Genomic DNA, 22910 nt, shown 5'->3' with positions numbered 1-22910 from the left:
CGTTTTAGGTGAATTTTTTGTAAACAGATTTGGCTGGAATTGTTGGACTCTAATCATGTGTAATTTTTACTTTTAATAGGAGAATTCAAACCATTCACATTTGTTATAATAACTAATATATTTGGGCTTTTTCTGTCTTAGCCAGTCCCTCTGCTGGCCGTGAATGCCCTTCCCCCTGATCTTTGGTTGGCCCTTTGTTATCATTTGGATCGCAGCTTAAATTTCACTTCTTGAGAGTGATTTTCCATGACAACCTAATCTCATTTAGTCACCCTGTCACTTCCTATCCTGTCAGTGTTTCAGTTCTCGGCATAGCATTTGTCACCATCAGATATTTTTCTATGAGAGTTCAGACTTTGTCTGTCTTGTTCAAACCTGGTGCTTGCCTAGAACGGTGCCTAGCACATAGAAGATGCGCAAACATGTTTATTAAATGAATATTAAATATATCCTGTTTTCATTTTCTCACTCTCTGTGATAATGTTATATATTATACATAGATATAGTTTATTAGATTTCATATGTTTTCCCTGTTGCCCTGACTCCTTTGGCAGATTGATTGTTTTTCCTCATCTTCTCCCCAACCCCAGTATCACTAGTTAAAAAATGTCCTTCCTTTCTCCCTCTCCCCTTTTTTTATTAACTTCATATTTTAGCAGTTATGTTTAGGGATGCCTGGGTGGCTCAGTCGGTTAAGCCTCTGCCTTCAGCTCAAGTCAGATTCCAGGGTCCTGGATCCAGCCACATATTGGCCTCCCTGCTCATCGGGGAGACTTCTTCTCCCTCTGCCCCTCCGCTGGCTCATTCTCACTCTCTCTCTAAAATAAATAAAATCTTAAAAAACAAACAAAAAAAACAAAAAAAAGTTATGTTTAAATCTTTAAATCTGCGTTCTCTGTCAACATATCCAAAACAATGCCCCCTCTGTTGTTTTACTTTCTCATTCTAGCCAGCTTCCCGCCTCCACCACTCCTGTCCCCGGTGAGGTGCGCCTCTCACTCTTCTGCACTTCACCCTTCCACTCCCGCTTCTAGGTTGTATTTGAACGATTTGGGGCCCCTTTTAAAGTTTTTCCTTATACCTTTAAAAAAACAAAAACAAAAACCCTAACACTGGATATTTTTTTATTTTTTTGGTTTTTTTAAAGATTTTATTTATTTATTTCACAGAGAGAGACAGCGAGAGAGGGAACACAGCAGGGGGAGTGGGAGAGGGAGAAGCAGGCTTCCCACTGAGTAGGGAGCCCGATGTGGGGCTCAATCGCAGGACCCTGGGTTCCTGACCTGCACTGAAGGCAGGCGCTTAACGACTGAGCCACCCAGGTGCCCCAACACTGGATATTTATTGTTGCTTTTATACAAAATATAAATGAATAATAACATTAAATAAAAGTAAATGTGTAACATTAAAGGGAATGATAACCAACACTTTCCGGGTAGTGATGCCTCTTGGGTAGAAGAGGAGGTGAAGATTAGGGAAAGGTCCATCGGAGTCTTCAATGTTAGTATTACGTTTAATTTCTTAAGCCAGACGTTGGCCTTGTACCTTTTCTTTTTCAATAGCTATAAGATATAGTTCACAATCACATTATCATTTATTATTATTGACCACACATTTTATTAGAGTCAGTGATTGTATCAATCTCTGTCTTAGAATGTTTCTTCTGATAATAATTGGGGTTTTTTGGCTGGTGAAATTCCTTGAGTAATTTTCTCAGAAAAGGCACATAGGTGGTGTATTTGTTTCCTATTGCTGTTGTAACAAAGTACCGCAAACTCAAAACAACATAGATTTACCATCTTCTAGTTCTGGTGACCAGAAGTCCAAAGTGGGTCTTCCTGGGCTAAAATCAAGGCTCTGGCAGGATGTGTTCCTTCTGGAGGCTCTAGGGGAGAATCTAGTTTCCTTGCCTTTCCCGGCTTCTAGAGGCTGCCTGTGGTCTTTGGCTCCCGCTCCTTCCATTGTCTTTAAAGCCTGCAGTGTAAGATCTTCTAGCTCCTCCCTTCCCTACTCTGTCCCTCCTTGCCTTCTCTCTCTCCTTTCTCTCTCTTTCCCGCGCTCTCACTCTGGCACTTCTGCCTTCCTCTTTTGAGAACTCTTCTGATAATGTTGGGCCCACATGAATAATCCCTATTGATCTTACCATCTCACAATTTTTAACTTAAACACATCTGCAGAGTCCCTTTAAGCATGCAAGGAGACATTTTCACAGGTTTCAAGAATTAGGATGGGGATATTTTGGGGAGTTATTATTATGCCTACAAGTTATATACTAAGTTCTTGTATGCTGAAAAGGTCTGGTTGTTGCAAGAGGGTGTGATCATCTTCATATTAAGGAAAATAGTTCCATCTTATAAAATAGAAGTATAAAGGTGTTTTTGTTTGGAAGTTCTAATATGTGTAGAGGGTTATTTATGAACTGTGGAGGTGGTAGGTGGACTGTGCCAATCACTAAACCCTTGTGTCCCAGCTCCGAACCTGTCTTCTGTGCTCCTCTCTGATGCTGGAGTTGGCTCTGCAACTACATTTCTCCTTTGCTACCTGGCTCCCTATTAGATTCTGCCTGTAGAGAGAGATTGGAAAGCAAGAGGAAGGAGAAGGGACTTAACTTCTTCCTGATTGCCTACAGTTCCTTATTCCCACCCTGGCTTCAGCGACCTTTCTACCTTGTAGTCAGTCATAGCATCCTGCTATTATAAGCATTTTCTTTGGAGGGTTGGCATATGTGGCTCTTTTAGCTTACGTGAAGTACAGGTAATCACTCTTCCCTCTGTCTGGAACCTTGGAGTAAAGAAATTTCACCAGGATAGAACTTCCTTCATTACTCCTCCCTGACAGTTTGTAAGCCTTCTGAATCTGAAAACTCAAGTCTTTTTTTTTTTTTGACAGAGAAATCTTTTGGAAGATGATTCAGACGAAGAAGAAGACTTTTTTCTGTAAGTTTTTTTTGTTTAACAGCTTTATTGGTGTTGTAGATGTAATTAACATCTAATAAAATGCATATAAAGCATATGAGTTTTGATACATATACTATACACCTGTGAAATCATCACCAAAATCAAGTAATGAGCATAACCATCACTTCAAAAGTTTCCTCATACCCCTTGGGAATCTGTCACTCCCCCAATCCCCAGGCAACCACTGATCTGCTTTCTATCACTATAGTTTGATTTTTCTAGAATTTTTTAAATAAACGGTATCATACAGTATGCCTTTTTTTTTCTGGCTTCATTCACTTTGCATAATAATTTTGAGATTCACCCACACTATCACATGTACCAGTAGTTCCTTTTTATTTCTGAGAAGTATTCCATTATATGAATGTACTACAATTCATTCATCCATTCACTTATTGATAGATATTTGGGGTGTTTATAGTTTTTGCTATCATGAATAAAGCTACTATAAGCATTTATGTACAAATTTTTGTGTAGACTTAATGCTTTCAGTTCTCTTGGGAAAATACTTAGGAGTTAGTTGAGTGGCTAGTATATTTTTACAGCTGTTTTCCAAAGTGGTGTACCATTTTATATTCCCACCAGCATTGTATAAGAGTTCTAGTTGCTCTAAATCCTCATCAATACTATATATGGTCAGTGTTTTAATTTTAGCCATTCTTACAGATATGTTGTGGTATCTCACTATAGTTTTAATTTGCATTTCCCTAATGACAAATCACGTTAGACATCATTTTTTGTGTGTATTTGCTGTCCTCTTAGCTTCTGATAAAGTACATGTTAAAATCTTTTGCCCAATTCTAAATGTGTCTTCTTATTCAGTTGTTTATGTATTCAAGATACAAGTTCTTTGTCAGATATGTTTTACAGATATTTATTTTCAGTCTGTATCTAAATCTTTCCATTTTCATAACAGTATCTTTTGAAGATCAAACTGTTGATTTTGATGAAATTAATTTATTACAAATTTTCTTTGTTTTTGCTTATTTAAGAAATATATGCCAACCCCAAGTTCAATAAGATCTTCTCCTGTATTTTCTTCTAGGAGTTTTATAGTTTTGGCTTTTACATTTAGGTCTATAATCTACTTCAAGTAAATTTTTATATATGGTTGAGGTAAGGGTGAAGAATGGATTTTTTTTTTCTTTTTGGCATATGGCTATCTAGTTGTTCCCCCACCATCTAATGAAAAGATTATCCTTTTCCCATTGAATTGCCATGATACTTTGTCAGTTAATTGATCTGATCAATGCTTCACAGTTATGATTAGAAAGGGCTGTGTTCGTACAGGCCTAGATTTGTATTTGCAAAGTCAGGAAGGCAGGCGTATATTATTGCAGGAGTTTCCTCTGGAGATTCATGTAGAGGGGTGTGCCTGAGGAGAAACATTTGCCTCCCTCTTTGTTATAATGTTGCAGAGTTTTTGTAGAGGCTTTTGCTCCCCCAAATAAAAACATGTTATTAAAAGTAATTGACAGCTGTGAAGAAGTGAACAAAAAAGAGCCTGCCAGATAGGAAGCAGATCCATTAACAGAAAATAGTATCACTTTGGCCAAGGTCAGATGAAGTGGAAAGATAATTTCCTACATGTGACAAGATTTCCGAAGAGTCACAAAGCTCATTGCCACGGTGCCAATTATGGTGAAAAGCCTTAGAACTGGAGCAATAGCTGCCTGTCAGAAAGGAACTTAGGGTTGAAAAGGAGGCCAGAAGCTTAAATAAGTGATTCCCTCATTGAAAGCTGGATACCCTTGTGAGAAACACTCAGTCTTCAGACCAGCAGTGTACCACTGGAAGTCTGCTCGCAAATAACGTACATCTTTCTGAAGGCCTGACATCCAGCGCGCACACTTGCTCAAAATGCAGCTTCCACACACTGCGGTTCTGTCTGGGTGTTGGAGACAAAACAAATACATTTTTTAAAAAATTAATCAACACCCAAGTTTATAGCAGCATTATTACAATAATCAAAAGATGGAGCAACCTAAATGTCCATCAGCAGGTGAATGGATAAACAAAGGGTATATGGATACAGTTGAATATTACTTGGCCTCAAATATTACTCAGTCTCAAAAAAGAAGGAAATTCTCACACATGATACAGTGTGGATGAACCTCAAAGACGTTATGCTAGATGGAAGAAGCTGATCACAAAAGGATAAATTTTACATGATTCCACTTATATGAAGTACCTAGAGTAGATGAATTCATGGAGACACAAAAGTAGAATGGAGGTTGCCAGAGGCTAGGATGAGGAGGAATGGGGGAGTTAGTGTTTAATTGGTACAGATCCTATTTTTTTCTTTTCTAATTTTTAAAAAGTTTTTGTTTTTTATTTTTTAAAGATTTTTATTTATTTGACAGAGAGAGACACAGCGAGAGAGGGAACACAAGCAGGGGGAGTGGGAGACGGAGAAGCAGGCTTCCCGCGGAGCAGGGAGCCCGATGCGGGGCTTGATCCCAGGACCTTGGGATCATGACCTGAGCCGAAGGCAGACACTTAACTACTGAGCCACTCAGGTGCCCCTAATTTTTTTTTTTTTTAAAGTAAGCTCTACACCCAACATGGGGCTCAAACTCACCACCCTGATGAGATCAGGAGTTGCATGCCCTACTGACTGAGCCAGGCACCCAATCCTACTTTTTAAAATTTTTGTGGTTTATGCCTTATTCTCTCAGAAGAATGATAATTACTCAAAACATCCAAAAGTTTTTATTTCCAGAATATTAAAATGGTTGAAATGATATAACACTTAACTAATAAATAATTTGAGAAATGTTGGTATTTTCGTAGACTCTTGGATTTCCCTTTAGCTTTGTTGATAAGTTTAAGATGAGTAACGAAAAAAATACTAGTGTTTTGAATAGTTTTTTCTCTATATCCATTCCTGATAATCAGCATTTTGTGATAACCTAATTCGAAGGTGAATTTACTTTTAGTGTTCTATAATTTCTCATAAAGCTCTTCCTAGTCACTGGCACTTGAGTTGTTATGGTGTTTCAGAGGTTAGTGATTAGAACAACCTGTGTATAAACAAAGGGTTATATAAACCCTATTTTCTCTGAAAATTTTAACATTCAGAAGAATTAGGTTAGTTGTGGCCAGCACCAAGTACCAGTAAAGTACAGATGTGATTAAATATCATTCAGTTCCAGCAATACCAGTAAAATGTGTTTTTTTATAATAAATGACTAATCCATGTTTAGAGTTGCGCTTGATTGTGTGTCTTTTCTATTTTTTTTTTTAATGCTCTCATTATGAATATGTACTTGGTATTTTGTTTTCAGAAGGGGACCATCTGGACCAAGATTTGGACCTAGAAATGATAAAATTAAGCAGTAAGTTCCTGAGATACTCATTTGCTTAAGTGATTATCATATTTCTGTGTGGACCCAGGGTTGGCAGTCTGCAGCCTATGAGCCAAATCTGGTTGCTGCTTATTTTTCTGAATAAAGTTTTATTGGAACACAGCCATGCCTATTTGTTTTCTTATCTATGGCTGCTTTCAGACTACAATGGCAGATTTGAGTAGTTGTGACAGAGACCTTACGGCCCAAAAATCTGAAATATCTATTATCTATCTGGCCCTTTACAGAAAAAATTTGCTGAGCCTTGATGTAGACTAACTATAACTACTGGATTGTAAAAAACCAAATAATTCTTTTTATTTTCACAAAGCTACCTCTGAATAATGGCTAAGGAAATCCAATTCCTGTGTTGGTTTCTCTTAACTTGATTACTTTATGTCAAATCCATTTATTTAGCATAATCTCAAAGTCCATTTTGGTTTTAAATCTATTGCTTGATTCCCATTTTCAGAATTAATAGGAGTAATATAATAGATTTAGTTTTTTGAAGTACAATTTTTTTATATTCCTCCAGAATTTTTTCATATCTGTAACTTATCCTAATTCCTATATTGATCTAAGATTTATAGCTAAGTAATTTTCAGTTTAAAGCTTTTTCTGTATATGTTGGTGGTGGTAGGTTGATGGGTAATGCTGTAGTAAATGTATCCAATGTTAGAAGGATCTGAGTCCCGACAATAAGGGAGAAGGAATGGGAGGAGCAGTGAAATAGCCCTGGAAACTGACCGAGTTTTGAAGACTAACTGTGGACGATAACTAAATAACCTGGATTCAGGATCTAAGGAGGGATAGTCATTATCATCTCATATACATTATCATCTCACATTTTCCATGGGTCCAGGAGTTTGGTCACTGCTTAGGTGGGCCCTCTGCACGGGGTCTCACAAGCCAGAAATCAAGGTGTTGTCTGGGCTGGGATCTCACTTGAAGCTCCTGATGAAGCTCAGGTAGTTGTTGCCAGAATTATTTTCCTTGCACATGTAGAACTCATGGTACCTGCTCCTTCAAGGCCAGCAGAAGAGAGTCCCTGCTGTTCCAAGGCTCTGATATGGCCAGTAAAGATACAAGGAGCTACTTAGATTCAGGCAGTTTATTATGTACATAGACCGTAAAAGGAAGAGTAGCCAATCTCTCTGGGTTCTTGTTCTACACACCAAAAATGATGACTCCAAAACAAAAGGGGCTGCACGGCTACAATAGGAGTTGTAGGATACCCTGTTAAAAAGGAGCCAATTCTGCACTGTAGCTCGGTGGTTTTATAGTCTTCAGATACGGCCTGCAGAAAGCCTCCAAACATCATCAGAACCTGGGAAGTTGTAAGAAATTGTCTTGTGACAGTCTTCAGGGAAATGAGTGGGAGATGGCCTCACAAGCCATTCATCTTTTGTTCTGGGAGGATTAAAAAGCATGCAGGGTCATCAGGATACCATGGCAGAGCTATTTCTCTACCCACATAGTTCTTGTACCTAAACCATCTGGTAAAGAGGACTCCACTGATGACATGCTTGTTTTTTGTCCTGTCAGTATGCCTTGTTTCCTGCCTGATATCCTTCTGCAGAGTGAGCCTAGTACTGAGTACGGCTTATTGAGTCTTCTGAATATGATTTTCCAGATGAACCCAAGCCACTGCTGGTTGTACAGAATGGGCATTGCAAACAAAGTATCTATGTTAGCAAGTGCCAAGCACATGCACACATGAATATGTTTATGTACATATTTAATTAGTACAATATCTTTGGTAATCACAGAATTTTAGAACAGTAAGGGATTATTGAGTAAGTATAATGGTTCTTACTCTAGAGCTAAAGGCTTGCCAGACTTAGAAGGTGATCAGTCATCAAAACATACATATTCAACCTTGTGGGCACAAACTCATAAATGCGTATTTAACCAGAGCATGACTCCGTGTGTGTGCCCAAAATGGCCCAAGATGGTGGAGCACAACCTACCACACAACTTGCCCATGGACAAATACCTTGCATTAGTTGAGTAACCAAAATTGCTGGCACTGGTGAGTTTCTTTAAGCTGTGCTATCACTACTTAGTTTGTAACATTTTAATACAGGGTATTTCTTAACCTCATGGATCAGCAACATTGTTGCTTTGTTTGAATTTGACTGGCATGTTGACACCAGATTATTCCCACAAAAAATACTCAACATCACTTTTTATGGAAGATTTTTTTTGGTGAAAGATTTAAAATATCCACATGCCTATGTAAAATGTAGGATTCTCTTTGGAATGTTTTCTTTGCTTTTAAGTTAAATAACAGCTTTATAAATGCAACTCTAGTGAATTACAGGCATTCTCTGTTAGGGGTAGGTAATTTCCTAACTATAGTCTTGGTCCAATCAGTTTAACTTTATAAAAAGGACCCCAAGGAATGTTCCATGATGCAAGAGAGAGAGAGAGAGAGAGAGAGAGATGTGGTTGCAAAAATACAGCATAACTTTAAACCTTCTTTTGTCAACACTACCTTAAAAAGCCACAAGATGGGGTGTTAACTATGAAAATAAATATTTTCTTTGGAGTATTTGTTGCAGAGCAGGATTTTTTTTTTTCTTAAAAGAAGGGCACTGACATTAAGCACATGCTAAGTGTTAAGCATTGTGCTAAGTGTTTAAAAAACAGTTACATCTAATTCTCACAAGTGAGAGATGAATATTTCCATTTTAAAGGTGAGAAAATAGGAGGCTCAAGGAGGCTTGCAACAGACACTACTATACCATGCGGTCTCCTGTTGATAATTGGAATAGAGACATTTCAGGAATACAGGTGCTGTCAGGCCCTAAGGATGATTTATTTATTTTTTTTTTTTAAAGATTTTATTTATTTATTTGACAGAGAGAGACACAGTGAGAGAGGGAACACAAGCGGGGGGAGTGGGAGAGGGAGAAGCAGGCTTCCCGCCGAACAGGGAGCCTGACGCGGGGCTCGATCCCAGGACCCTGGGATCATGACCTGAGCCGAAGGCAGACGCTTAACGACTGAGCCACCCAGGTGCCCCCCTAAGGATGATTTAAATCAACATTGAAATACAGCTTTTCCTTTCTGTATATCTTTATCTTTTCCTGGATATGTGCTCTCTTGTGTCCTTTCTTCTACCATATGACTCTCCTTCAACCGGAAATGATACAAATCTCCACACCCTCCTTTACAAACTTGTTTTTCCTTTGAGTTCTTAATTTTCTATTTTAGTTAATAGCATTATGTCCTGACACTCAGTTGCTCAAATTACAAATCTCTCTACCCTTTTCCTGCTTCTACCCTTTTCTTGCCTCTACTTAGAGGCAAAAAAATATATTCTTTAAAGAATAAAGAATTACTTGCTAGTAATCCAGTGCATTTTAAACATTTTTTGAGTTGTAAGAACCATGAGTTCACTTTATTTCTCCTTTGAAATATTTCATTGGAATGACCATTTTATGAAGTAATTTAACGTAATTTTTGTCTAACAGAACAGAGGAAAACTAAACACTTTAAATTATTAAACATTTCTGTGTTTGTGTACTCGGTAACTCCTGAGTGAGAGCAGACAGCTAAGAACTAATTAGATGAATGAACCAATGAAGATTAAGTCTTTATTAAACAGTCTGAAATTTTATTAAAAAAAGGCCCTCATCACCTAACATAAAGGAGGAAATTATATGTTCATTTTGAAAAACAGCAACAAATGTTTCCTTTCTGCTCCCTCTTGGGTGCTTCAGAACCTTCCCAGCTGTGCCCATGTCTTAAACCTGTTTGTTTAAGAGAAAACTGATGAGCAGTGAACAGTTAACACCCAAGGAGCATCAGCGTACATTTCCATTTTGGAAACTCAGTATTTTCATAAGCTAATCACACACCCAGGCAAACTCCTTTGTTAGCCTTAGTGTATAAACTACAACAAAAGTAGGTTATAGCTGTGTCTATGACATGCCTCAGTAGCCTGTGGAAAAGAAAATGAAACTGATTATTTAGAGTCAAGCTATTTGACTAAAATCTGCAGTTACTGAACATTCTGACAGAGATTTGCAGGAACAGGGCTAAATAAACTATCTTTAAGTTAAATATGACTTTTACTTATAGTATCTTTAATTTTCTGAGTGCTCAAGCCCACAAATGGAAGGGCTGTGCTACACAGCCTTAACTTAAACATTTTATAGTTGAATACTTGTCTGAAAATTTGCTATTTTCTATCATGGAAGTTTTCTAATGAAAGTTTCAAAAATTATAAAATGTTCAAAGGAAAAAATAATTTTTAAATCTTTCTTTTAAACTAGTGTTCAGAATCAGGTGGATGAAGTTATTGATGTCATGCAAGAAAATATTACAAAGGTAATTGAAAGAGGGGAGAGACTAGATGAACTACAGGACAAATCAGGTACAGATACTTCATATATTTCTCGATACTATTTGTGGGGTTTTTTTGTTTTTTTTTTTACTATTTGTGTTTTGATAGTTTATTTCTCCTCCCATTTCTCTTAGGAATCTTAGCTTAGGAAAATATTAGCTTAGGTCCTTAAGTTTGTGATTTTAGTATTTTAACTTTAGCTCCCTTTATTTGAATCCTCTAATTGCATTAATTATCGGGTTGAAAATGGAAAAATTTTAAATTTATTGTTGAACAGTTAGAATAAAATTGTTTTTGCCTTATTATGTTCATGTGCACTGTATTTCTTTTCTCATGATCTCAAGAAGGAAAAGTCTAATCACTTTTCAACACTTATGTCAAACTTCATTTGATATTTTTATCTTAGGCTTTCTCTGATAACAGTAACATTTCTTTATTGACAGATGTTAGTCTCTGTACTTGTAACAGTTGCTGGCACATGTTAGCTTCTCAAATACTGTTTCAATGATGAATGGCTAAATACCTCACTCATCCTTGAAAGACTTATCGAACCACAGAACTTACTTAACCACTTTTAAAATTCATTGTTTTATTTCAGACTGTTTCACGGTTTATTTATCCATTGTCCTGTTAATGTTTGAGTTGTTTCAGATTTTTTTCACTATTAAACAGGTTTATAGTGGGCATGCTTGTACATGTCTCCTTGTGCGCATGTGTGAAAGTTTTTTCTAGGGTATGTAACTAGGAATAAATTGCTATTTAGTAGGGGACAGATATTTTCAGCTTTATTAGATACTGTCAAATTATTCTTCAAAGTGATTAAATCTGCTGATTTATATCCTTACTAGCTATGTATGAGAGTTCCTGCTGTTCCACATCCTCAATAAAACTGATATTGTCCCAGCAAAAATAAATAAATAAATAAAATTCATTGTTTTACTTCAAAATCAGTCACTTTTTGTATCTTCTAAGAATCTACATTTTCCACGTGTAAATTTTTTTTCCATAGGTGTGTCAAGTATTTGAATTTTTAAAGAGTATTTTCTTACCAGGATTCATAAGTTTACGTGAAAGCATTGAGGCCCTGGGAATAATGACCTACAGCCATTTTTTGCGCGCCCCCCCCCCCCCATACAGATTGCCAGAGTTTGTGGGTGGAGGAAAGGGAGGATGTTGTTTTCAGGCTTAAAAGGGAATACATTTGCAGAAGTAGAAATTAATATTTTCTTGTCTTTGTGTGACTAGATAAAAGAATCCTGTTATGTCGTTTAATCCTTCTCTCCATCCTCTATGTGATATAGAAAGCTTATCGGATAATGCAACTGCTTTTAGCAACAGATCCAAACAACTTCGAAGGCAAATGTGGTGGCGTGGATGCAAAGTAAGTCAGAAGACACTGGATAAGTTGCCCAGCATCTCAGGTGGTCTTCAAAGAATAAAGGGCTTCTAGATCTGAAGCCCTGTGAGGACAGGGACTACCACTGCCTTGTTTATTATAGCTTCTGAACTTGGGACATGCTGGGACTCAGCAAATATTTGTTGAATTAATTAATAGCTTTGGGGACAGGAATAACTAAAGGAATCAAGCAATTCCTAAAAGGATGTTTTCATGGATTTCTTCATAGAAAGTATCCCACATTTTATTAGTAATTTAGCTACTTGTACACTTACTACCTTGTAAGAAATATAAATTTTTCATGTAATTTATTATTAGTACCTTTTTGGAGCATCTTATAACATTACATAGAGATATTAAAAAGATGGAGTGGAAGCTAGAGAAAAATATAATTTTCTGTTGGAAGGGAAAAAATAAAAGCAGTTTGTGTGTCAGAATCCATTATGAAAAATGAGGCTTAAAAAAAACTCACTATCCTTTATTATTCCAGAGAAATGTTTAACAAGGAAAAACATGAGAATCAAAATATACACTAATATATTTTTGCAAAACATTTTATAAAAATGAATTTGCCTCTTAAATATGGCTACTAAGCATTAAACAGAAAATGTTTAAGATTTTATAGTGAATTTCATGTCACACAAGCAATTTCTTTTTCTTCCCAATTCCATGTATCAGTTTTGACTTTGTTGAAAATCTTAGACATAAATTCATTGTTTTTAATCTCTCATTTTCAGGTTTAGTGATAACTTTCTAAACTTGACATTGCCTTATGCTAAGGATTTCTTCCAAGAGTTGCCGTGGTTTTACTTGTTTTTATCTGTTGACCTGTTGAATCATCTTACTTTCAGATACAGAACTGAGGAAAGAAACATGTTTCATTGTTCCCCTTGTCTAGAATTTTAATTTTTGCTTAAATTTTCATTCTTTAAAGAATAAATTTCCCATTTTTTTTAAGTTTTCCGTTCTTATAGAAATTCTCTATAGCCTGGTTTGGAAGAACAAAGGGTTATGAGCCACTCACTTCCTTTCCCCATACGTACACATGACCCATTCATGTACCACAAAAAGATGACCATAATGTGCATTTTGCCTAGCTTTTTTTAGCCATTTCTAAAGATAGTTGTTTTGCATTTTCTGGATTTCAGATCAGAGGAACAGTATGCTTTATTTTTTTTAACTGAGTTTTTAAGGAGAAAAATTGAATTATATTTTTAAATTATATTTGAATTATATTTCTAAATAGTCCCTATATCACTGCCACTTTCTAGTTTGACTGTGATGAGTTAGGAAAGGCTAAGGAAAGAGATACAGGGAAAGAAAACAGAGGTTGCCAATGGCTAAGGGTAGGGAGGTGGATACTGACTATAATAGGGCATGAGGGAACTTTTTGGAGTGATGGACATGCCTTATGTTTGACTGATGGTGGTGGTTGACAGCTATACATTTGTCAAAACCCACCAAGATGAACTTTAAAAGGATGAATTTTATTCTAGTTAAAGTATATTTCAATAAACCTGACTTTAAGTAAATGAACAAAATTATCCAGTAGGTGAGGAGGGAGAATTTCAACATTGTTTTGTTATCATAATTAAAAATTTTAATAGGCACCTGGTGTCCAAATTGCAAAGCTTCCTTGTATTCTCTTGGTCACTTTGTTCTTGTCATAAATGCCACTAAAAATGTTACCAGTAGCTTTAGTTTAGAAACATTAAAGCTACTTCTGGTTGCTATTTCTAATACTCAAGTGTTTATAGTAGATAGGTGTCTTTTTTTATTAATGAACCATCTTTAATCAATTATCTGTGAAAATCTTTGATGAAAATAGACTTGCATTTGAATTCATCAGGAAAATCAAACCAATTTATAGTTTATGTCTTTTAGGATTAAATGAGGAATGTGACAATTTTATAGAGAGAGATGTGAGCTGAAAATACTAAGCAGCTAAGGACTAATCTTAAGGTTTCTCTTCTCAACTGTGAAATTGGCAAAGAGTGCTCTTAGGCAAGTTATTTATTAAATGAGGTTATTCACGAAGAATCTAAATTATATTCCTCAAAATGGAGACAGAAATGCCAAGAAGAGAGTAAGGAACAAAAACTAACAGAATTCTCATATACTTTGAGAGTAAGTGCTATAAAAAACGCTGCCTTATGTGGAGAGAATGAATTGTGTTAGATACCTGTGTTATTCATCATATCCTAACACTTGTGAACAAAGTTGCTAAAATGTCATACTTTTCTTGGTCTCGTATTAGAAATCAGCATGAGAAATCATAGACACAATGTTCAGGCCAGTGAGGGCTTTGATTCTTACTGTTTGCTGTGCAGTGCAGCCTTGAACAATAAAATCCAGGCAAAAACCCCTAAATTTGGGAACTCTGATTATTTATAAAAAGATGCAAATAGCCAGCAAGTGCACATGATAAAAAATTGGACAGGCTTTCAAGGGATGAGCCTATTCATTGATGAGTTAGTATGATGTAATAAGTATCACAACAGATAATCTTGGCTTTATTAACAAGTCAAACATTAATACCTATCTTATGCCTTTTGTGTGTTGTAGATAAAAGCCATCATGGCTTTGGTTGCTGTTATCCTTTTGCTAGTGATTATCAGTAAGTATTTACTGGATTAGTAATTTTGGGGGCTATCATTTGTTTTAGAGTTGATTCTAATTTCTCTTTTAACTTATTTTCAGTCGACCTAGTATGAATAATGTCAGGTTTGAGTAATGACTTCTGACCCAGGTCAGGACCTCTTAACCCACTAGGGTCTGTGGATCTCTGAAAATGTTCTTAAATTGTATGAAAAATTGTATGTGAATATGCATGTGCACATTTTTATTGGGAGAGAGTCTGTATCTTTTATCAGATTCTCAGAGAGTCCTGCCTACTCCCCACCCCCACCGGCAAATATAGGGCTAAGCTATTTGTTCCAGGCCCATCTTCTGTTAACTTCAGGTATGGAAGCTTGTATTTCATAATACTGTGTTTGGAGGACAAGCCCAGATAAATTTTCTCCAGATGATGGTTTTTTGTTTTGTTGTTTTGGTTTGGGATTTGAACTTTATTTCAATCATTAAAGCTTAACTCTTGTCCTTTCTTTTTTTCCATAATGTTCTAATTAAAGTCAGATCATTTTTACTTCTTCCTCCTCTCCAAGGCCTCTTTACCTGTGTTTGTAGGGATTTTATGAAGATTTGTAAAGTGTCTCAAAATAACCATTTGAAAAACTCCATGGTGATACCCTCAGAAAAAGGTTGTTACAAAGAAATAGTGTTAATCCTCATTCGTGGATTCTGTGTTTATGACTTCACCTAAAACACTGATGTGTAAACCAGAAATCAGTCCTGGAGGTGCTTCACCGCTCATTGGCAGCTGTGTCCGGAGTGGTGAAAAATCTTGAGTCTCCCAATGTGCACGTTCCCAGCTGACGTCTAACGAGGCCATGCTCTGCCTTTCTAGCTTCAGCTCTCATAAAGTAAACAAGTGTCTTTCTAAGTCTGTTTGGTGCCACGTTTCTCACATTTTTGTGCATTTTGTTCGTGATTTTACTGTTTAAAGTGGCCCCCAAGCATCATGCTGACGTGCTGGCTAGCGTTGCTAAGCTCAAGAAGGCAGTGACAGGCCTTCTGGAAAACACCTGTGTTAGATAAGCTTCATTTAGGCGTAAATTACAGTGCTGTTGGCCAGGAGTTCAGTGTTCGTGAATCAACAGCATATATGGAAAGGTTATCTTTGAACAGAAACACAAGGTTATATATTGATTCGTTGACAAAAATGTAGCCAGAGGCTTGCAGGAATTTAGCCCTGTATTTTCTCTAGGAACAAGGGTTTATTATTCACTAATTCAGTGTTTGTAGTGACTTTATAGAACATAACTACTGTAGATACCAAGATTCAACCATATATTTATGGTGGATAATTTGGAAAATGTGGAATAAAGCATAAAGAAGAAAATAAAATTCAGCTGTAATCCTACTATACAGAGATAGCCACTGTTAATATAACTATCATATATACTTCAAGTTTTTTCCTATTAAGATATTAAGCATGTTTTTCAAAAACTAACATATATACTTTCTAATAAATATGTTTAATAACCTGGGAAAATATGTGCAACATTTAAAAAAATATTGTAGCAGCTGTATGCTATGGTAATATCATAATCTATTTGATCAAAATGCTAATTTAGTGGCACCTGGCTGGCTCAGTCAGTAGAGCATACGACTCTTGGTCTCAGGGTTGCAAGTTCGAGCCCCATGTTGGGTGTGGAAATCACTTAAAAATAAAATCTCTAAAGAAAAAATGCCAATATTAGACATTTAGTTTGTTTTATGATGTTTTTGCTTGTCCACTCCCATTTGTTATCTTTCATCTCAGATAAAAGTTCCTTCCTGGGTCTCCTGGGTGGCTCAGTTGGTTAAGCATCTGACTCTTGATTTCAGCTCAGGTCATGATCTCAGAGTTGTGAGATTGAGTCCTGCACTGGGCTCTGTGCTCAGTGCTCAGCGGGGAGTCTGCATGAGGTTCTCTCTCCCTCTTCCCCTCCCCGCCCGCCCCACGTGCACACATTCTCTCTCTTAAAATAAATAAATAAATAAATCTTAAAAAAATAAAAAGTTCGTTCCTCATTACCTATTTCCAAAAGTAGACAGCTACATTTAGGAATATTGTTTTGTTTTGTTTTTTTAATTCTTTTTTTTTTTTTAAGATTTTATTTATTTATTTGAGAGACAGAGTGAGAGAGAGAAAGAGCACAAGAGGGGCGAGCGGGAGAGGGAGAAGCAGACTCCCTGCTGAGCAGGTAGCCCGATGCGGGACTCGATCCTGGAACTCCAGGATCATGACCTGAGCCGAAGGCAGTCCCTTAACCAACTGAGCCACCCAGGCGCCCTAGGAATATTGTTTTTAACATACCATCTGAATCTGATTTTGATACGTTCCATTTTTCATTTTTCTCTTGCAGTTCTTACAGTCTTGAAATACCGTGCTTGATTTGGTGACAGAGATCTTCATTACACAAAATCTGGGACAACAATAATAAAAGATTGCTGCATAATTTAAATGAAACTTATGTATATAACTTTCAAAACTTCTTTTTCAAGAAACTAAGAGGCAAATATCACTTCAAATTGGAGCATTGAGAATGTCCAGTTATCTTCTTCCCTTCTAACAAAATGTGTTTTTAAAAATTATGTTTAAGGCAAAGATAACCAGCCTCTATTTTGCCATATTCCAAGGATCTAATTTGAAACTAGATACTTGCCAGTTCATTGTTTGTACATGTAATTAAACAGTGATCACAATATTTCATACTGTTATTATAAGGACTTGCATTATTGCATCGACATGGGGGTCAAACTGGGAGTCCAGAAGCCTATGTAGAGTACCAAAACATTATGCTAAAAACATGCATAGCCATTCCATCAATATTTGCAAGATTCTTCTCACATTACAATTGCTTTGCAAGCAATTTCCACATGTTTATGGGTGATACAAAAGCTAAATGTTGTAAATTTTGCTGCCTTCAGCTATAACTAAAACATTCCAGTAAACCTATTTTTGACTGTAAAAGGGAATGTGTAGTAATTTTTTGGCATATAGATTATGTCAATGGAAAATTTAAACAATACAAAAGGCATAGTATGGTACCATAAAACTGGAGATAATAAAATTATTGGAGAACATCATTGAAGTGTTTGAAAATGAACAGCATGGTCCATTCTGTTTCCAGTTAGCCTCCAATAAGGAGGGGCCAGACCTAATGTGAGTAAATGAAATCCACAAGTAACTTATTCTCTGATTTCATTGATAGCTTCCCTCTTTAACTTCCAACTAGTCCCTCTGCCAGGAGTGCTCAAAGTAGCAAAATCATCTGCTTAGCATTTGCTACTTTTGCATTCCCTGATTATCCCCCGAGAGATGCATGTTGTACAATCAAGTGTCAACTTAGCCAACAGTGATGAGTATAGAAAGTCAGGAGATAGTCCTGCATCAGTCAGTAACCAAATAGCTAGAGTCACCATTAATCTAAGTCTGTTTTTACAGTAATAAAATGTATTGTTAACGTTAAAATGTGCCAACCTCCTTGTGTTGTCTAAACAAGTCAAAGTGAAAAGACATAGTCCTCAAATGTGTTCGAGGAGGAAGCTTTATAATAAAATGGGAGGTTCTGCAGAAACTTGTGCACATGGATATGTTGACTGTATATACATATAAAACTAAATTTGAAATATGGTTAATAGAAGAACCAGTATTTAGATAGGAAAGAAAAATGATCCTGTATAGGTTTTATTTCTTTGGTCATTTTAATTCAGAATGTATGAAACATAGAATCTGTTTTGTTTTGTTTTTAATTCTACAGGATTGGTACTAAGAGGCAAAAATGTTCTGTTTAAATGGAAAGAAATAGGGCGCCTGGGTGGCTCAGTTGGTTAAGCGACTGCCTTCGGCTCAGGTCATGATCCTGGAGTCCCGGGATCGAGTCCCTCGTCGGGCTCCCTGCTCAGCGGGGAGTCTGCTTCTCCCTCTGACCCTCCCCCCTCTCGTGTGCTCTCTCTCTCATTCTCTCTCTCAAATAAATAAATAAAATCTTAAATAAATAAATAAAAATAAATAAATAAAAAAATAAATGGAAAGAAATATGAAGGGAGAAAGCACATTAGGAGATAACTCAAGACACCTGCAAGTTACGCTAAATTTTATAGTCTGATAACATTTCAAAAAAGATAAAGGTCTTACATACTGTGGGGTATTGTCACTGGTCTCTCTACTCTTCGTAAATGTCAATTAATGTAAATAACATAATAAATACTAAATCCTTTGACAAAATAGGATGCCCAGGAAAATGAGCATTTTTAGAATCTGAGTAGCTAATACAGTTCAGGAATGGAAATGTTTTAACGGGATGGGCAGAATCAGTCCTAACATACATATGTATGTCTTTTATTTGGGATTGGCACTAGATTCATCAGTGGTTAATTTTCTATTGGTTGGGGGAGAAATCTGATTTCTCCATGATTGCAGTGAAGATGAAGATTATTTCTCAAAAAGAATCCACATTTCCAGTGTTTCTTTTAATAAAGTAGTCCACTCTTAAATATAAAAATAAAATTATAAAATTATTTTTTAATTTTAACCATAAAAAATGAAGTATTTATATGACAATGTCATATATATGTCATTCTCTTTGTATTTAAATATATGTGGCTGCCAGAAATACTGGTGGCTGGCATGTCTCTGTTCTGGTGGTGGCTTGATTCACAGTTTATCCTTTTTTCTTTCTTGGTCTTCATTAATCCTGAGACCCTTAAAATGGCTGGCATGTTAATGACTTTACTATGGTAATCTTTAGAGACACCAGCCTTCTTACAATCAAAAACAAAAGAAAAATACGTTGTTCAAATTGATGTCAGGCCTACCTTCCTTCCTTCCTTCCTTCCCTTAATCATTCTTTTTCTCATTCAGCTCAGATCATCCTACACTTGAAAAATGAAGTTTTACCACTATCAAAACTATCATTATTTAACAGCAATGAAGATCAACAGAAAAATTCAAGTAGCTTTGTAAATACTAGTTGGTACCCAGTGAAATGAGGTCACTATTTTTATAATGCCTGAAACATACCCTTACGATTTATGTTTAATTACTGAAGCCTGTTGCCCTGTAGCAATTTTGTGATTATATCACTGACTGACTCCTTCTGATGATAACCCAGCGTCACCAGTTGAGTGTTCTTTTGGCTTCTCCATCCTGACAAAGCTCACTGAAAATTGCATTCCGACTTTATGAACTTGGGGGTTTTTTTGATTCAAAGAAAGCTCAATACTGAAAATGGAACATTATCTAAATGGAGGAGGGATAATTAGTACACGTCAGATAGAGAAATACATGGTGTTTGTGCTCCTGCAGATCACTGACCATACAATCGCTCTGCGCTAGAAGATGACTTGAGCATTTCTACAGCAAAATTTGACATCGTTCAATTCTGTGTAGCAAGAATAAAAAGAAATTGAAATTTCTCGTCAGTACGGTCTTCAACATGCTTGCTCCCATCAGCTTTGTCACCCACAGTTACTCTATCTACACCTGTATGTCTATACACTGATTTCTAGAAAACGTGCAAGAAGTTGTTTTTTCATGTTGAGAAGGGATGCCATTAGAAGAGGTCCTTAATTGTATTGAGTCAGAGTATTACCAAGTCAAGGATAGCTAACTGTTCTTTCATTAGTCTAATTTTGTGTTTTCACAATGGAAATGCGATTGAAGTCAATTTTATTTTTCTGTGAGTGTGGAGTAAGGGCATGAATCGGTCCAAGAGCATTTATACATTTGTTTTAGAATGCATTGTAGTGCTTATATTTGTGCAGGCACTGAGTGCTAAGGAGCTGAAAGATGCCCTGCTTCTCAATCTATCCACTGCTTTTTCCATGTTGTAGACAAACAGAACCATACGTCAGATGGATGTGGGGCTCGGGCTGTCTTTGTAAGTTTGATTTGGTCTTCCTCTGACTTTTTCTGAAAATCGAATAGAGTAAGGGATGGGGACACAAACTCTGAATCTGGCTCGTGTTTTATTATAAGAAACTGCTTGGGGGGCAGGGGGAACGAAAGAAACTGCCTGGAACAGGTCAGTAGGAATTGAAAGCATGACCGACGCAATTAGAGTGGGTAAGTGTAAGCTTGTGAAAGCACAGGTAATACCATATTTGTGTGTCTCCACAGCGCCCAGCACAATGCTGTGGACCTGGCAGTTTCTAGATCAGTGTGCCCAGGAAACCACAAAGACAAGAGTCCACTTCCATAGTCCTCACCACAGAGAGGACATGATCACATAATATGGCCTTTGGACTTTACCAGGAGATAGTAGTGCTCTTTTAACAATAATTGGGTATAGAAAAATTCTGATTTTATAGTATTCCATCAGGTTCTTCTCATTTGAGGAAGTCTTAAATAATGATTTGATTTGCAAGGCTACAAAGTCAATTGCATATCAGAGATTTTAGTAAAATGTTAAAAGTCAAAGTATAAGAAAATTCAATCACTTGACTTATGCTTTGGGTATGTGTTGGTTGAAATTGCACGCTCTTCTATTTAACCATTTTGAAAAGTGCCTTTGCTGTTTTAAGATGTATGGTGGAGATAAGCAAATGTAAATGTTGTGTGCCCTGTTCTTTAGCTCCTCCGTTCTTCATAACCATTCTTAACCGGTGTTGCAAAGTTTAGAACCTTGTGTTCCTATCAGCTATGTACTTGTAGCCCCTCCATAATAAACAGTAAAATAAATTATTTCATAGAAAACAAAATTAAGCACTTTGGCTTATTCAATATCTGTTACTTGTTGCCTTCCCTTCAAAGCGTAGCTCACTTAAAGTAACACCTGGCTTAATACCCTGATTTAACCTGTCCCAGCTTCCCAACAGAGTACACGGTGGTGGCGGGGCGGTGGGGGGCGGCGAATAAGAGAAAGATAAAGTACTCTTATCACCAAAAGCTATGCCCAATGTACAGCCCATTGATGGAATCAAGGAGGAAATTCTCTGTAAAATCACTGAGTCTCACCTGTGGAAAAAACAGTGATGGAATACTCGGGCTTTACCTCTCATGTCTGCTTGAAAGAGAGGAAGAAGGACACATTCTCTTAAACTTAGACATTCCAGTGAGAAAACCTGATGTAGCCCTCAGCTGCTTGGCGCTACTTTTAGAAACAACCAGAGTGGTGGTTATAGTCTTCAACCTGCCTCCACCTACCTACACACTAAATTTCATCTTTCTAATCCTCCAAAAAGGTGTGGCAGGGGGAGGATTTTGGGGGCAGACTGTACCCTGAGATGTAAAGTGCTGTAGTTAGGAATGGAGGTGGGAAGCACCGTGGCAACTGCATTCTGAAAACGATAGTGTTTAATCCAGTCATTGAATGTGTGAGAGAACCAGTCAGGAAGGTCAGATCCGTTCCCGAATCCCACAGATTCGTCACACTTGGCGAATGCCTATTAAATGCTAGAAACTACTGTAGGGCGGGTGAGCAGCAGCCTGCTTTTCAGCTGCAGGTATAGGAAGGGTGCTCACTAGTCGCCACATGTACAACTGAGCAGGGCCAAGCAAGGGCCGTGCACTTACTTACCCTATGTGTATTGAGTAATGGGTCAGGCCCTCGTCTGAGGACTCTCGACGACGCACTTGGGATCTGTGTAGTAAGGGAAAGAGGATGTCCTCTTGGATCCTCCCCAGCCACACACAAATAGGCTATTGTTTCTACCTTCTTTTTTTTTTTTTTTTAAGATTTTATTTATTTATTTGACAGAGAGAGAGACATAGCGAAAGAGGGAACACAAGCAGGGGGAGTGGGAGAGGGAGAAGCAGGCTTCCCACAGAGCAGGGAGCCCGATGCGGGGCTCGATCCCAGGACCCTGGGACCATGACCTGAGCCGAAGGCAGACGCTTAACGACTGAGCCACCCAGGTGCCCCTGTTTCTACCTTCTTAATAACCCCAACCAGCTCGTCCTCCAACTCACCCTGTGAGCTTCCACCTCATCTCTCTGCAACGGTCTTTGGAAGACTTTGCCAATGTTTGCGGTCTGTAGTTCTTTTTCCCTCATTCCCTTCAACGGGTCAGCTGAGCCTTTGCTCCCACCCTCCACCAAATTTACTCTTGTCAGAGTCGCCATGACCTCTGCATTGCGAGATCCAGGAGTCCACTCAGGCCTCCTCGTCCCACTGTGGCAGCCTTTGATGTGATTGATTGCTCTCTTCTCCTAATCCTCGCTTCCTGGGCTTGATGTCTTCCTACCTCCCTAGTTGCTCTTCTTCTCCCCAACTCTTAACCTTGCACTGCTCCAGGAGTCTGCTCTG

General features: G+C 37.4%; 1 protein-coding gene and 1 long non-coding RNA gene across 5 annotated transcripts in view; both read left to right on the top strand.

Annotated features, from left to right (window-relative positions):
- VAMP4 (vesicle associated membrane protein 4) overlaps positions 1-21363 on the top strand; it is a 50914-nt gene extending 29551 nt beyond the window's left edge. For 3 of the 4 annotated variants that reach the window (XM_081824612.1, XM_006736390.3, XM_031031302.2), the window contains 7 exons: positions 2890-2936; positions 6245-6295; positions 10588-10688; positions 11960-12039; positions 14620-14671; positions 17025-18479; positions 18712-21363. In XM_081824612.1, coding sequence (XP_081680738.1) covers positions 2890-2936; positions 6245-6295; positions 10588-10688; positions 11960-12039; positions 14620-14671; positions 17025-17053 — 360 coding nt within the window. In that variant the 3' untranslated portion in view covers positions 17054-18479; positions 18712-21363. Of the gene's footprint in view, positions 1-2889; positions 2941-6244; positions 6296-10587; positions 10689-11959; positions 12040-14619; positions 14672-17024; positions 18480-18711 lie in introns of all 4 variants that reach the window. The other variant, XM_081824613.1, reaches the window with a different exon arrangement.
- Positions 6302-9608, top strand: LOC145722280 (uncharacterized). Its single transcript, XR_014146425.1, has 2 exons — positions 6302-9105; positions 9326-9608. It is a non-coding gene; the product is annotated as an uncharacterized LOC145722280 (long non-coding RNA).
- Positions 21364-22910: the final 1547 nt, after the last annotated feature.

This window comes from Leptonychotes weddellii, chromosome 6 (assembly GCF_054177405.1).
Source record: "Leptonychotes weddellii isolate Sample4059 chromosome 6, ASM5417740v2, whole genome shotgun sequence".
Lineage (NCBI taxonomy): Eukaryota > Metazoa > Chordata > Mammalia > Carnivora > Phocidae > Leptonychotes > Leptonychotes weddellii.
This window is presented reverse-complemented; position numbering and strand designations above follow the sequence as displayed.